At 48.6% G+C, this 16,912-nt stretch overlaps 1 protein-coding gene across 2 annotated transcripts in view; it reads right to left on the bottom strand.

Annotated features, from left to right (window-relative positions):
- Positions 1–2,447: 2,447 nt before the first annotated feature.
- Positions 2,448–16,912, bottom strand: part of ITGB5 (integrin subunit beta 5) — a 117,826-nt gene continuing 103,361 nt past the window's right edge. For both annotated transcript variants that reach the window (XM_019738981.3, XM_088794189.1), the window contains 5 exons: positions 14,073–14,295; positions 10,545–10,648; positions 5,435–5,554; positions 3,892–4,058; positions 2,448–3,206 (listed from right to left, as the gene is read on the bottom strand). In XM_019738981.3, coding sequence (XP_019594540.3) covers positions 3,111–3,206; positions 3,892–4,058; positions 5,435–5,554; positions 10,545–10,648; positions 14,073–14,295 — 710 coding nt within the window. In that variant the 3' untranslated portion in view covers positions 2,448–3,110. The remainder of the gene's footprint in view (positions 3,207–3,891; positions 4,059–5,434; positions 5,555–10,544; positions 10,649–14,072; positions 14,296–16,912) is intronic.

Raw genomic sequence — 16,912 nt, 5'->3', positions numbered from 1 at the left:
TCTTATTTTCAGGGAAACACGGTAGTAGCCAACCAAGCTGAATGAGAGTCCCCAGTCCTTATAAAAAGAGTGACAGTATCATGAGGATGTAAAGTACAGTATAGGGAATATAGTCAATAATATTGTAGCGCCTATGTATGGTGTCAGATGGGTACTAGACTTATTGGGGTAATCACTTCGTAAATTATATAAATGTGTAATCACTATGTTATTCATCTGAAACTAAGATAGTATTGTATGTCAACTGTAATTGAAAATTAAAAATTTTTGAAACAGCGACACTATAATCCTAATTTGGTTCAAATTACGTATATATGCATAGAAAAAAGACTGAGAAGTCAGACACAAAAAGGTCAAGAGTAACTACTCTTGTGGTAACCTCTGCGTGGTATGATTATAAAATATTTTTACTTTATTATCTCTTTATTTTTGCAATAAAAAAGTAAATTGTTCAAAACCAATAAAAATAATAAGTACTATGGGGATAGTCCCAGAGACCAATTTCCAGGCTGTCGGCCTCACATGGAATGGTGCTGGCTCAGGCAGTAGATGGTCATCACCTGTGACTAGTTGGCCATCAGCTGTAACCAATTAGCCATTAGCCACTGATATAACTGCCATGGATAAGCTAGCAAGTACGGATTGAAGTCAGCAAGTGAGGTTGGTTGGCAGAGAAGCGGACGGCAAGTTGCGGATCATGCGGCTCCTGCTTCCTGTGTCTCCAACCCAGTTGCCAGCGAGACTATAGTGGTGTGACTCCCCTACCTATGGCTCCGTGGGTGTTCCTTTTTGGCCTCACCATATTCTGCATTCTTGTGCGGGGAGCGGGAGCTGAGACCCTGCATGACAAGTACCATTTGAAAATCTGTATTATAGCAACATAGATTGGTTACAAAGGTAAATAATGCCCCCTTCTTCTTTCCAACAAACAAGTGCAGCACTAATCATCTTTCCAAACAGCATAAAAAGTTTTCCAGAGACTGCCAGGCACTCCTTGCAGAGCCACGGTGACCACACAAGGGCCATACGTCTGCATTGGAAGGTTCACTCCATCTGTGCCTCCACAGCTCAGTAAGGACTGCAAGGGCTGAGAGAGCTTTCCAGCCCATTATTTATGTTCATCGTTGGGCAAGGAGGAAAGAGGGGTATGGCCAAACCACCTAAGAAAAGAAATGAGGAAATCACCTACAGTATTGGGTCAGAATCTCAGAAGTCAGGTCTCTAAACAGCCTGTCCCAAAAGCTTCCAGCAGGGGGCAGCAGGGCACCGTGAGCGGCTGGTTCCATCAGCAGCCCTCCCAGGTCACAGATGAAATACCCACAACGTCAGGTGGGAGCCAGGAGCAAATCATCCTTTGCTATCTATGGCTCCAAGGATGCTATGCCCTTACAGAGCTGTCCAAAAATGAGACTTCGAACAAGGTAATGATTTGTCTCCAGGAAATCCACAATTAAGCAGAAGAGAAAGCCAAAGTTTCTTCCAATATCCAATTTTTCTCATTTTAGAAAGTCTCAAAGCCACCGTTTACCTATTTTATATATTTATTTACATTTGGCTGTATTCCAAAAAGGATTGAAGGCAGCTTTACCAAGTCTCAGGTCTCTGCTTCATCCTAATTACACAGGACAAAGGAAACTCAGATTCTGTTCTGAGTACCATAGGCCCTATCTAGTGATAGGCATTGTTGTCTTAGTGTTTGCAGAAATTAAGGGGAACAGGCTGAAAAGAGATGAATTTGGAATAAAAGCCTGATCGCCTTGAAGTGATGCCAATAGCAAAACATGATTAGTGAAAGAGATTTTACAAAAAAGAGCAGGTAGTAGGAAGCTGGCACTCCGGAGGTGAGACCTGGGTCTTACATAGTACGGGTTTGTCATGAGTTAGCCTCCTGACACCTGGGCAAGCCACGTTCCCTCTCTGGCAATCAGTTTCCTCTTCTATAAATAGGAGATATGATTAGGCAACTTGTGGGGTTCCTTCAGTCTCAGATTTGGGAACCTAAGGGGACTTCAGGGCCCAACAGGAAAAAATAAAAATAAAAATGAGTTTTGTGCTTTGGGCCTGGTTGGGACACAGGCGTTTGGCTGGGGAAGGGAACTGTTCTTGATGATGTGTAAGAAGTGACTTTGTGTGGAAACCGCATCTTGAACCTTCTTCATCTGCACTATTTCTGGCCTCAGCACCTCGGGAAGGGGGAGGGTGGTTTTCACATTTTCTAACCTCAACTCTTTAAGCAAAAGCAGGGAGGGTCCAAAGATACCTGCTTAGCCCTCCCTAGAGCCACCCCGGCTGCCCCTCAGTGCCCCATGGAGCCCTGTTTGAGGAGAACTGGTTTCGAGTATTGGACTGGCTTGTTGCGTCCCCTGAGGAAGTGCACAGACATTTCAATGTCCCCGGGGCACCGTTCAAAACCACTTCAGAAAGGAACATCCATGTCACAGAGAGTGTCAGGCAAAGACAAAATATTTTGGTTTTAATCTTTACTTTCAATCCCAAACAATCTTTTTCCTGTTCATTACAAAAGTACTAAACAAACATGGACCAGAGAGGAAAATGGACATTTGCAAACTCTGTGCCTTGAACAAGCATCTCAGTAATCCCGTCACCCACACCCGTGTGCAAGGCATAGACATCAGGCAGACAATTATCAGGAATCAGAACTATACCATAAATGCATGGTCTTTTTATTTCATATAAAAATGATCAACATTAAAAAGCCAGACCGTGCATCAATTTTACACATTCTGACAGTCCCAAGAGCCTTCTCCTCTAGCCAGACTGGAGGCCCAGCCCTCCTGGAAGACAGGCAGCCCAGCATCTCAACAGTTCATTGACAGGACAAGGTGGATGTGGTGGGGAAGCCGAGAGCGCCAAGGTCCTCTGGCCTTTCCCAGGCTTGGAGGGGTGTCCACCTAGCAAGGCTCTGGCGCTGTAGCCAGGTGGCATGGCTGGGCGCCTTCCTGTGCAGGAAATGGGCTCCTCGCCCAGGCTCACCAGAAGGTCTCTGTGCTTGTCTATCTAGGGAGCCGTGATTGAGTGGAACAGCTGTCCAAAGCGTATCAGTCTCTGACTTTATCATTCACCCCCTCCAGCCCTCTGAGAAGGAGCTGTCAGTCCACTGTGCCATTGTAGGATTTGTTGAACTTGTTAAAGGTGAAATCCACGGTGTGTGTGGAGATGGGCTTTCTGTACAGAGGGTTTGAAGCCTACAGAACACGCAAGGCAGGAAGAAGTGGGTCAGTTCATTGATTCAAACACACACTCAGGGTTAGAGGCCCTTCCTTGGTGAGTTACCCAGGAAGGCTGCAAGCTGAGCACGCAGGTGGGGCGACAGCCTTGTGCTCCGGTACTGGCAGCCTCCAGCTCGCCTTGCCCTGGGAGAATCCCTCCCCTCCTCTGAACTTGCACTTTCAAGCTCTAAAATAAGGGCTGGGAGATGGTCTCTGATATTCCTTCCAACTTTTACAGTAACTAACTGGAGGCTCGGTGAGGGGCCCTTACTCTGTAACGAGTCCTTCGGGAGCATGCAGTTTGCATGGGGAGACAAGACATACACATATGGACACTGTAATAGACTCTAAGAACCTGAGGGTGTCCCCTGGGTCTGTGGTCTCTCTAAGACTGTCCAGACTTCCTGCTGAGGCAGTGCCAGCTGAGCAGCTCTGCCCCATGCGTCTCCCAACCCGGGTCTGGGGCAGGGCTCTGTTCAGGAACTTCTGTGTTCCCGGGCCATACACGTCTCACCATCCAGAACCCGGCATATACCTCCTTTCAGGTTTTGTTTCTTGGTTTGGAACGCCAAAGATGTTAGCGGGTCTTTATCACTTGCTTGAACTCAAGCAGACATCTAAACTTGACATTTTGTCTACTTCCCACGTCCCACGGCCTTACCATTTCGTAGCGGGCCCTGGATCGCTCACTCTGGAACTTTGCAAACTCTCTCCGGTCGTGGATGGTGACAAGCAGCTTCCAGATAGCCAGGAGCGCAAAACCAATCAGGAGAATACTGCCAACCACCACCAGCAGGATGGTCATGGCATTGGGGGCAGTGCCACATTCTGGAGGGGACCGGGAGCACGATGAGCACAGTCATCAGCATCAGTGCTCCCCTCCCACCCCCAACTTCGGGTGTATCTGAAATAAAAGGTACACCTCTCTTCCAAAGGTCTTCCCTTTATTTATCTTAGATCCTCACACTGCGTTTGGAAGACTTGAGTGGGCAGGCAGCTTTCTTCAAGGCACATAAATGAAAGATTCAAAGAGGAGTGTTGATTGTTCCAAGGCCACACAGCAAGTCTATGGCACAGTGCAGGCGAGAACCTTGTAGGCCACGCCACTTCCTCCCACACGCTGTGTATGGCTGTATCTCCCCAGCTTGAAGCACCCCCGCCCCAGCCTGGCCCAGTCTCCAGTGCAGGCCGCTGGACCATGCGTCAGCTTCCATGTAAATGGTTTCAAGAGCAGACTGGGCGAGCAGGAGATTTCATGAATCCGCTTCCACAAGGGCTGGGCTGGGGGCCAGCCAACATTTGTAAGCCCTTAGTGTGGAGACCTTTGGAGCAAATGTGCTTATTTTCAAAGAACCACAAAGACAGCACTTGGAAGCAAAACTTCATTCTTACAGGCATGCATCCTGAGCTGGTACCACACTTCCCCTGCCTCTGCCCAGGGAAGGCACGTTATGTGGTCTGGCCCAATTTGGAAAAACAGTTTGCAATGCTGTGAATTGAAGAAAGCACATCTTTTCCTGCTCCCCCCGTGCTCCTCCAGAAAAGAATAAAAGGGGTCACACTAGAAACCCTAATTACCCCAAGGCAAAAGGCCATTGGTCCCTGAGCACAAAGCATGAGGCAGAATTATCTGTGCTGGGATTAAAGCTGGACCTCCTCGTTGGCCCAGGGAGCCCAGCACGGCAGCACGTAGGAATGTTTAATCCAGCGCTCCATCTGCCATTCTTGGACTCCACACTAGGAAGTGCAGTGGCCTGGCCAGGGTGTGTGTGTACCCAGATGCTCCCTAACACAGCGCTGGCCCACCCAGCCCAGATTGTCCAGACTTGCCCTGCACGTACCCTGCAGAGCCCAGCAGCTCCCCACCATTAGCCTTGAGCCCTGCATGTTAAGTGAGTCCTGTGCTCCCTTGCACCCCTGTGCTTTCTCTCCTCTGAGATGAGGCACTCCCCTGGGGCAGGGCCTTGTGCTCCTCTAGCGTCCATGCCCCCTCCCCAGAGCTCTGCCACAGGAATGGGCCCCCAGATGTGCAGCCATCTTTCTTCTCAACTCTAGGAGTTAGGTAGTGGGGCGGCCTTAGAGTCTGATCTTCATAAGGAATTATCACCCTCCTTTCTCTGGAGTTTGGCAAGAGTGATGAGGAGAGAATGGGTGACGTGCCTACACGAGCCCCTGGGGGAGCAGACGAGCAGGCCCTCACCCACCTGGCTCCTTGAGGACCGTCAGGTTGGACTTCCCACTGGGCAGGTCTGCGTAGGTGAACAACATGACACAATCCTTGGCAGTTTTGTAGAAACAAAGTACAGCCTCCTGGTCGTCTTTCACTGGGAGAAAACCAAGCAGAAATATCCCAAGTTTGTATCTGAGTAACCCAGAGGCGTTGATGGATGGGGCGAGGAGCCAAACACCTCACAGAGGAAAGGGGATGCAGAGAGGCTTAAGGGTGGGGGGGGGGGGCTGGGCCTTTAAAAATGAATTCAGGTTTCTCACATCGAGAACACAGACTTAGGTGCTGAGTTTAGTTTGCTCTGGGGACTTGAATTCCCTTAGATGGAGGGTTCCCTGTGGAAAGTAAGAAAGGATCTTCAAACCTCGGAAGTGTTTACTGGGTGTGATGTGAAATAAAAAAAGGAATTGCGTGGTGTCAGGATTGGTGAATAGAATTGGCCCTGGAAATTAAAGGGATAAAGAAAAGAAAGCCGTCCTGATGCTCTTTGAGTTCCCACTTGCATCCGCTTGGCTGAGAGCTGGCTGCAGAGGCCAAGCGTTCGCTGCTCTTTCTTAAGGTGTGAAACCAAAAAGACACACAATGTGATGAGAACGTTTGGATAAAAGACTGGTACCCAGAGTGGTGCCGGCACCTGGAGAGAAAGTGAGCCGGCACGAGAGGCCAGGGCTGAGCCCGGACACAGATTGGCCTGCTCCCCTGTAGTAAGACCTCCCTTCCTCAAGCTGCCTCTACTCTTCCCTGTCCCCTAGCTGTTACCCGATGCAAGCTGTCACAATCCCCAGTCCAGGTGTTATCTGCATTCTCAGGCTTCCTTGGGAAAGTCTTAGATTGGCTTCTTGGAGGGAAAGGAAGTAGAGAAGAGTGTGAAGAGTTAGGTGAGTGGGTAGGAAATGGCCAGTGGGGCCCAAATGACAAATTGCAGGTGAATGTTATACCGTGAAATGCTTTTCAGCTCTGGCCTTTGAAACCCTGTTGCTCAAAGGAGTTCTAACCTGGAACCAGATGTCTTAGGGTGGTTTTCAAACATAAAGGCCTGGACCTTTTCTCTCAGCCTGGTCTGTGAGTGTGAGTGTGAGTGTGAGTGTGTGTGTGTGTGTGTGTGTGTGTGTGTGTATGATAAAAAGCCAGGGAGAAGAAAGAAAAAGGGTAAATGGTGAACTCAAACAGAAACCTTCTCTGTGAAGCAACCAATTCACCTCACAGGGACAGGCTGAGAGGCAGCTGTACGTGAACGACTGCAATTGCTCCAAGTGGGCCACGGGAAGGCACTGTCTTATCTTTTTTGAATGTGTGTGCCTAGTTAGGGGGCAAGCTCCCCAGGCCTGCAGGCAGAATTTGCTGTCCTGCTTTAAGTAGCAAGACGGAAGCAGGAGCAGGAAACGGGGCATGAGAGATGGGACTCGGTAACCTCCCAGCTGGCTCCCCCACAGGCCCTGGCGCACAGCAGGTGCTCAGTGGATATGTGTTGGCTGCATACAGGACTCAACACACTCAAAAGCTGTGATTTGGCCAGAACAGTCGGTCAAGATCAGGGAGGCAGGAACAAGGAAGTCTATAAAGAAGGCAAATTAGGGCCAAGACAGACAGGTGGCTGGGCTACAAGTCTGAGCAGCTGAGGTCAAGGCAGAGAACAGGCTGCCAGCAAAGGAGCCTCAGATACTGAGTCCCTTTCAAGGTCCACAGTCTTTCCCCCCTACTATTTAACCATTTTAAAGTGCATGATTCAGTCGTTTTTGTATATTCACAATGTTGTATAACCATGCCCACTACCTAATTCCAGGACATTTCTATCACTCCAAAAGGAAAGCCCATACATGCTAGCAGTTAGCCTCAATCCCCTTCTCTCCCCAGCCCCTGGTAACCACGAATCTACTCTCTGTCTCTATGCTTTTGTCTATTTTGGACATATAAGTGGAATCATATAACATATGTGGTCTGACAATTAACTTTGCAAACTCATCCTAGAAAAAGTACTACACACCTCATTGCTGAATATCTCTATGGTCACCTTCAAATTACTTCCCTTGGGAAGCTATGCACTGATGCCAGCACCTAGTCCACCTTTCAAAGTAATTTTGGAACTCTTTTTCTGGAATGGCCATCAGAGCTGTCGTCGTATTACTCTTGATGTCCTGAATGTCATCAAAATGTCTTCTTTCAATATTTCCTTTATCTTTGGGTAAAGAAAGAAGTCATTGGGGGCTAGATCAGGTGAGTAGGGAGGGTGTTCCAATACAGTTATTTGTTTACTGGCTAAAAACTCCCTCACACACAGTGCCGTGTGAGCTGGTGTATTGTCCTGATGCAAGAGCCATGAATTGTTAGAAAAAAGTTCAGGTCGTCTAACTTTTTCACGCAGCCTTTTCAGCACTTCCAAATAGTAAACTTGGTTAACCGTTTGTCTAGTTGGTACAAATTCAAAATGAATAATCCCTCTGATCAAAAAAGGTTAGCAACATCATTTTGACACTTGGTTTGGACTGATGGAACTTTTTTGGTCATGGAGAATTGGCTGACTTCCACTGTGCACTTTAATGCTTTGTTTCAGGGTCCTATTGGTACACCCAGGTTTCATCACCAGTGGTAACACAGCCCAAAACATCATCTTGCCTCTCCAAAAGGTCTTGGCAAACTTCGGTTCTCCTTTTCTTTTGTTTATCAGTGAGCTCCTTTGGGACCTTTTTTTTTTTTTTTTTTTTTTTAAAGATAGGAAACGTTTTCCTTTCTTCATGTTTTTATTTTTATTTTTTTTTATTGGGGTACAGTGTGTTTCTTCAGGGCCCTTCAGCTCAAAGTTGCTGCCCTTCAATCTAGTTCTGGAGGGCACAGCTCAGTTCTAAGTCCAGTAGTCATTTTCAATCTTTAGTTGCAGGGGGCACAGCCCACCATCCCATTCAGGAATCGAACCAGCAACCCTGCAACACTGTTGTTCAGAGCTCGCACTCTAACCAACTGAGGCATCTGGCCGGCCCTCTTCAGGGCCATTTTTGCACACACCTTTCTCATGCTAAGATTTTCAGTTAAGAGTTTCCTAACTGTTTCTCTATCGATGTTTACTTCGTCTGCTATGTTTCTCAGTCAGCCGACGATTTTGACGCACAGTTTGATGAATTCTTGCAATGTTTTCTTAAGTTATGCTTGTTACTGGCTGCTCTGACCTCTCTCTTCATCAGTAACACGTTCTCTCTCCTCAGAAAAACGCTTAATCCATTTGTACACGGCTGTTTTCTTCATGGCATTATCCCAATAAACTTGGACTAACATGTGCCTGATTTCACTTCCACTCTTGCCAAGGTTAACAAGAAATTTAATGTTTGTTTGTTGCTCTAATTCAAGCTCAGACATTCTCGTGACAACACACAAAAACACGCAAAAATAATGAACGCCACTCAGCAAGACACCACCACCCATTGACACAAACACAGCTGTGAGACACTGATATACCCAGGTTATGAAACCTTACCGAGCTGTTTGTATAGTGCTGCCAATGTAAGCACATGGTGGCAAGTTCGCGAATGTAACTGTCAGACCTCGTACGTCCTTTTCTGTCAGGCTTCTTTCACTGAGCGTAATACTTTCAAGGTTCATCCATGTTGTGCATGTGTCAAAACTTCATTCCTTTTTATGGTTGAATAATGTTCCATTGCATGGATAGGCCATATTTTTTCATTCATCAGTTCATGTACATTTGGGTTGTTTCCAATTTTTGACTATTATGAGTAATGCTGCTATGGACATTCATGTACAAGTACTGTGTTAACCTATATTTTCAATTCTCTTGTGTATACACCTGGAAGTGGAATTGCTGGACTATATGGCGACTATTTTTAATTTGGGGGGAACTGCCAAACCCTTTCCAAAGTGGCTGTACCATTTTACATTCTCAATAGCAGTGCAGGAGGGTTGCAGCACAGGGTCACCATGACTTGATGTAAATAGACTGTTCCAGAATAGTTCCAAACCCCATCACATGTTTATAGGGCTAAGATAAGTGATTTGCGTCTCTTACCCTTAGAAACTGCTCAGCCTGGAGAGCAATGGCTGTACTGGAGAGACATGGATGCCGCCCAGAGCTGGTGAAAATCAAACATCTTTGTGCCTCTATCTGAGCCTCCTGGTGGGCTCACAATCAGAAATGGACTTGTAGCCATTTGTCCAGAGTGATAGCAGAGGGATGGAGGGGATGCTGTCAAACTGGAGTGGTTAGAGTAAGAAGAGCCCTAACACGTAAGCCGCTAGGCAACACAGCACAGCAAGGAGTGGGCGAGATCTGCAGAAACGGGTGACCTGCTGTGGGGAGAAGAGCCAAGGTGGCACTCAATCCCAGGTTCAATCCAGACTAAATGAGAGCTCTGCCCCTCTGGACTGAACGATAGCCGCGCTGGGCTCTGACCAACAGTGCAGAGACTGGCTAGTTGTTCACCAAACATGGCTCCCCTGCTTCCTGAGCACACAGCTTGACCTCATTTCCCAGCCAGCCTTGCAGTTAAATGTGGCTAGATGACCGATGACTGCCCCATGAAATGTGGATGGAAGTTATGTGCACTCCTTCCAGGCCAGGCTCACATACACCTCCTACGTGCTCTTTCATTCGGTCTTTCCCCATTTGCTGACTAAACGGAGAGAAGTCTGAGGACCTGAGAAGGGAGGAACCTCCACAACACAGGGTGCCTAGATGGCCACATCTAGGAGAATCTTCACTGGACTTTTAGTGAGTGATAAACTGACTTATATTTTGTTAAGTCATTGAGGTTTGGGGTTTGTTATAGCCGCTAATATTACTTATTCTAACGAATACACTAACTTCTCAGGAGAAGACTGGGTTCCAGTGATGGGACAGAAACTTATGAACAACAAGGTCTCAAACCTTAAAGAGTCTGGAACCTATGCCCTAGCTCACCAATCCTCTTGGGGAGCCGGCAGTCATGCCAAGAACACTGAGGCTATGTCCCCTAATTCAAGGCTAAAACTATCCTCCTCCCCGCCAAGCAGCCTTCAAGATCATCCCACAGGGGAGAAAGTCTGTACATGTCTGCTAAGGTCCAAAAGGGGACGGCCGCACAGGGCTGCTCCGGCACACTCACCGATGTTGTCCACCCACGTGATCACCTCATCCTTGCACAGGTTTTGGCAGGTCTGGTTGTCAGCTGGGCTCCCTGAGTGAAGCAGCAAGCACTCGACACAATCTCTTTGGAAAAGAGGCAATAAATGTGCATGTTAAATGCTATTTAGTAGCTCCACACAAATAATGAAACAGCTCCCAGCAAAGCCGATCTCAGCCTTCCTGCAGGCCCCACAGGCTTTAACTTCTGCCCGTCTTCAGCTGTTTGGCTTCAGGTAATGTTGCTGTTCCACCCTTACGGCTGTGGGGAAGCCCGAGGGTTCTCGGAGGAACATATGAGTTCAGAGGCATGTCTCGTCTACAAGTTAAGTTGTGGGTTGGAGACCTTTCAAATTCCGATAGCTGGAGCCAAATCCATCTGCACTCCGGTGCACCAAACACCTGACTGAGGAGTCTGCTCCAGGCAAGAAGTTTCTGAGTGATAAGAAACTGTGACCCCAGCCTCACAGAGGGGTCCTCACACCCATGGCCAGTGCTTGATGACCCCATATTGTCCCAATTCCCAGGATATCCCCGGTTATCACTAGGGCAGGGCTCTCACAACCTTCTGCATATTATACTCTCCAGGGGGCTTTGAAGACAAAATACCACTGCCTAGGCGAACCACCCCACAGAATTACATCTCTTAGCTGGAGCCTGGGCATATGAGATTCTGCTTAACAGTGAGGGCCGAAAACCACTGTCCTGGGGACTCTCAGGCCCTCGCCCCCTTCTCTCTCCCTGAGGGAGCCCACCTGGCAGGGTCCCAAGGGCCCTGCTGTCTACTCACCTGTTAGTTGGGCTACACTAAGACTCTGGTAGAGGACAGAGTCACAGCCCGCGACCAGGGGATGGGAAGGAGGACAAATAAAGTCAAGGGCAGCTGCTGGATCCAGCACCCAGGCGCTCCCTCTCTCAGACAACCCTCTCCCCAAATCCTTACTTCACGTTCTGAACATTAAGGAGGAATGGGCAAGTGAGTAGATCGTGAAGAGAAAGTACATAAGATTTTCTTAAGAGGGTTTTAATATGCTTAAGAATTCAACTATCCCAGAATTGGACACAAAAATCCCACTCTCCTGGGAATGACTTCATGGAAACATTCCAGAGTTACAAACAAGTTGGTGATGTTTGCATTGCCCCCGAGGCTACAGCTCCCAAAGGCAGGCAAGTGAGACGGGGCTGCGGTCCAGGAAGGGGTGGCTCCAGCTCTGGTCATTCACGCTAACCCAGCGGCACCCCTCCAGCCTCCTGGATTAACACGTTACAAAGCAGGGTGACTGCTTCTGGTCTCAGCTGAGAGTCACTGTGCCCTCCAACTGCATTCCCTGCTGTCATTCAACCACAGGGCCGCTTCTAGAAAATATTCCCTAATTATCCACATAGACATATCAGTCTAACTTGTGTGATTCACGTATGAGGTTGAAATTGTGATATATTGTGGTCATTAATAAAATAGGTCTGGGCTTTTAAACAAACAAGTTGCTGGGAGAGATTTTGCACAGAACCTGTTAATTGAAATCAGCTGAGGCTGAGTGTGAATTCACCCAAGGTGAAGGGTACGTGTGGTTAGTTCTACAAAGTAGAGATCAGCTGCTCTGAAACCCCAGGAAAAAGAAGGACACAGGGCATTCAAAATCGGGGGGCCCTCAGCAAAAAAGCAAGTAGAAAAAGAGCCTGCTAGAAGTGACTATCAAAAGGACTTTGAACAAAAAAGAAGTTGCAGCAACTAGGCTGTGAACGAGACTAAGGGTCAGTGTGGCCCAGAGACAAGTAAGAAGGAATAGCGAGGTTCCCTCATGACAGACATCTCTTTGCTCCCTTTGCTCCTTGGGTATTGCTTAATGGATAATTAATTACCATGTCTATGTCTTCTAGGAAATGAATGCTTTCAACATTTAAAGCTAGGGTTGTTTTCCCATGGAACCTTTCAACTAATCTAAGCCAATCATACATTGCCTTGCTGCCCCAGAGGAAGAAAAGAAACGGACTTTATTTACTTTTATTGATTCCACGTGTGTTGTCCTAGCTTCGCAGGCCCCCACCCTACCCCCCATCCCTCCATTAACTTCATGTGCCCCAAGGACTGGGACCATACACTCAAAAGGGTATTGCTGGTGGGATGGGGGGGAGGGCACCTCCGTCCAGCATAAAATGTGGACGATGGCTATGATTCCATGCTCAGGTGGCCACAGCTATGTGGGCTCCAGATCCAGGATCCTAACCTCCTCCCCTGGGATGTTTCTCTGAATTCCTGTTGTTTCTCCACTCTTAGCAGGGCTAAAGTGGATCTGTTTTTCTTCTCCCTTACTCTCCCCGGCTCTCTTCCAATTACACAGAATAAAATCTGGCCCAGTCTATCTTTGTCTCTCGACCTGCAGCCAGCTTTCAATTACGCACGCTTGGATTATTTGTGGCAAATGTCCAACCAGGGGTCCTGCCACCCAGAACATTTCTGCCCACGGACTCATCAGCAGCCACGGCAGGCACAGGGAGCATGCACTCATTTTATTATCGGCCTGAGCCAGACGCTGGGAGGGGAAATCTGCCAGAAGAAAATTGCACAGTTGCGTTCCCCAACCAAAGAGAAATGCCGTCTGTATTATTATTTGTTTCTGATCATCTGTGCCCCTCCTCGTCCCTCCCTGCTGGCACCTTAGCATGGATGATGATGACGCAGCTGTTTCTCTAGCAAAATTCAAGAGAAACTGTCATTCTTGCTTTCCCGATGGCATAACTCCTTGGTTTTTTTTAAATTCCCTCTCATTGGCACTCTGGCAGGATGTGAAGGGCAGAGCTGTGGGGAGGTCAAGCCGGGGAACGTGACCCTGTGGCTGAGTCACTGCAGGCCGGGCGCCCAGATCTAGACAATCTGTGCATTCATTGGCAGCACAGAGCCAGCGTTCCATTATCTGTATAAATGGAGCAGAAAATTCAACAGCCTCGGCAGTTTGTTTCTGGCATGGCTCATCCAGGTCAGGTGCCCTCCTATCCAATTTACCTTCTGATTATGTTTTCTTTAAAAGGGCATGTCCCACATGGGTGTCCCATGAAACACTGTTTGGGAGATAGGAATGTGGGGGAGGGGTGTGATCAAATGCACTCGTAAGAAAGACGGCCGCTGAATTCCCTTTTGAAATATTTAATAGCACACTAAAGGCCGTGAGAAGATGTTATTTTGGCTACCAAAACCAGTTTAATTTCTTTTAACTCAGTAACCTGGTAATTTCTAAACTTGTTTAGCAATAGAATAGCAGTCTTGTTTTTTTTCTGTTTTGTTTTTATTTTCTTACAAAATCCCCATGGAACCAGAGCTTCAAAGATGCTATTTTAGTTAATGTTAGTAAGAGTTTCGCTCCCCAGCAAGGCTGGGAGGGTGCAGATGGGGAGTGAGAGGCTGGCAGCCCTGAGGGCTGACTGGCTGGAAGAAGGCTTGGTCTGGGGTGCAAAGCTGGAGTGAGGGGGGAAAAAGGATGCAAGGTATTCCAAACCTGTGGGTGGGGGCCATTACCTCTTGGTGCTGCAAGCATCTGGGCAGGTTGGGCACTTCTCACATGTCTCCCCAAAGGCTCCTGGCTCTGTGCATTGGCACTGCCCACACACGCAGTGCCCACGGTCGCTGCAGATCTGGCCATCTTTGCCCCGGCACGTGCTGATGTCTGTTGAGCAGTTACAGTTGTCCCCAATGTAACCTGCATGGCACTTGCATTCTCCGCAGTGACACTCGCCATGCCCTAAAAGGACACACATAACATATCAGCGCCTGAATGCACGCCACGTGCCAGGCACTGGAGGTCCAACAGAATGAGACACTGTGCCCTCAGAGTCTGTTTGGACACATAGAGAGGGCCTAGTGTTGACAGGGAGTGACAGCGGGGCTCCTGGGCAGCTTGTGTGGCCTGGCAGGGTCTGGGGCAGTGCTCCAAGTTGGTGCAGAATTTGGCCAAGTCACGCCATAGAACCAGGGCCCCAGAGAGCTTCTCCCTGCCTCAGTCGTTGTGTGACTAATAACCCCCAAATATGTCCTCATCTTAATTCCCAGAACCTGGGACCATTACCTCTTATGGTAAAAGAGACTTTGCAGAAGTGATTAAGTGAAGGATTTCGAGATGGGGAGAGTCTCCTGGATTATCCAGTGGTCCCTAAATGCCATCACAAGGGCCCATAGAAGGAGAAGGCAAAGGGAGATGGGACAACAGAGGCAAGATGCTACACTTTGAAGATGGAGGAGGAGGCCCCCAGGCCAAGGAATGCAAGTAATGCAGCTCTAGAAGATGGAAAGGGCAAGGAAAGGACCGTCCCCTAGAGCCTCTGAGGGAGTGTCAACACCTTGACTTTAGCCCACTGGAAATGACTTCAGACTCTGACTTCCAGAACCGGAAGAACAGCATTGTGTTTGTGGGAAGTTGTTACGGCCACAATAGGAAACCAGCACAGTTGCCATGTCTCAGTCTCAGTGAGCTGCTGAATTCTTGCTCTGGACTTGAGCGTGCAGCCCAGAGTGGGGTGACAGAGGAGCAGGTTGCCAAGAGCAGTGGGGGAGGCTAACACCGCTTTACTACTATGTAACAGTGTCAGGCTCCACAGCATGAAACTGATTAATTCTTAAAGCCATCTGCGCGTTAGGGATTGTCATCCTCCTCACTTCGCAAGTGATGAAACTGAGACATAGAAAGATGGAGAGGCTTGTTGAAGGTCATACAGTCAGCGGCCACGGAGCCAGAACGCAAACCAAGGAGTCTGACTCCCGAGTCCATGGTCTGAACTCCAGGAACCATGGCGTCTCAGAAGAAAAGAAGATGGAGCATGCCCGAACCAAGATGAGGACCGGCTGAGGGTCATCCTACCCCTCTTGCAGAAGGGACCACTTCCACAGCCTGCTGGGGGAAGGGCTGGACACCCCTTCAAGGTTCTTCAGGTGTCAAGGGCAGGGAAGTGCTCAGCTCGGAGGACTGTATGAGTGTGTTCACCAGGCACGTATGTGTGGGTGGGTGCATCTGTGTGCACAGGATGGACAGTAAAAACGATGGGAAGTACCATCTTCCCAAGGGGCCAAGAGCCTGACAGTGAATTCTCAACTCTCTACACTAACAGAGGCAGAAAGCAGTGCTATACATGGCACTTAATTTTTAAAAATCCTCCTAATACTATTATTGCAGCATATGTTCCTTCCTGATGCCATTTTGCTAAGCCTGATATTAATAGCACCAAGAATTTGCCTTCACGGAGCACCCACTTACACACTAGCAGGAGACTGGAGAGGCAGGGTGGGCACTGGACAGGTGGGCACCTTGTGCTTTACTCCCACACCTGAGTCAGTTATCCTGCTGGTTGGATCCCAGCACCTTCTGTTGTGTGTGACGCACAAGTCAGGTCAGTCCGTCCTAACTCCAGAGAACTTCCTCACCTGCCACTTACTTCCTGCACCCCCGCGCTCTGTCGGCTCTGCAGTGCCTAGAATCTTGAGGCAGCAGGGGGGCCATCTGGAGCAGCCAGGCCTCCCATCTCTCCCATGCCCACAGCCTCTCTGCTCACAGTAGACATTATGCTGGGTGAGAGCACCATCCCGTCTCACTGGCAGTGCCAAGGCATACGGCAGCCCTCTGGGAGAGGAGAGAAAAGCCAAGCTGGGCCAAGAGGAGGCTGTGGAGTACAGTTTAACTGCCTAGAAGCTGGTGTGAGAGCCTCAGGAGAGAGCAGCACCCTGCTCAAGGGTGAGGGGTGAGAGGGGTGTTGGAGGGGAACGGCAGCAGAGAGCACAGCTCATCCCGGGGAGGGAGGCCGGCACGCCCCTCCTCTCCACCAGTCTATGAAGAGCATGGGTTGCAAGCCACGGCAGGCAGGAAACCACCCCGCACAGGAAGTCTTCCCAAATGAAATGGCTCCAATCGCACAATTCCTTCACTCTCCGGCCTCAGAGACCACACTGGTCAAAAGCCTGTTTTAAATTAACATGGTTCACTGTCTGGGGTAATCCCCCCTCCCCAACATTTTATTATGAAAATTTCCAAACCAGCAGCCAAGTTGAATTATACAGTGAACATCCACATACTCCCCACTCACATGCCACCCTTAGTGTGTTACCCATTGCTTTATCTCATATCTACCCACCCCTAGATCCATTCATCAAGTCATATTTCTAAATGCATTTCAAAGTGAGCTGCAGATATCAATGCACTTCAGGGGTAGGTATTTAAATGCTGATCCGGCGCTCGCCAATGGGTCCTACATCATCACACCGTCCCGTAAAGCAAAACTGCACCAAGTAGAAGGCTTGGTCAGTGCCGTACTTACGAGCAGCAAAGAGAGTCCTCAGGCCAGAGGGGCTGCTTTGCTGGAGGTGGTGAGTGT

The sequence above is a fragment of the Rhinolophus sinicus genome, chromosome 17, assembly GCF_057876585.1.
Source record: "Rhinolophus sinicus isolate RSI-liver-muscle chromosome 17, RSI-T2T, whole genome shotgun sequence".
Lineage (NCBI taxonomy): Eukaryota > Metazoa > Chordata > Mammalia > Chiroptera > Rhinolophidae > Rhinolophus > Rhinolophus sinicus.
The sequence above is the reverse complement of the archived record's forward strand: the minus strand, read 5'-3'. Positions and strand labels throughout refer to the sequence as shown.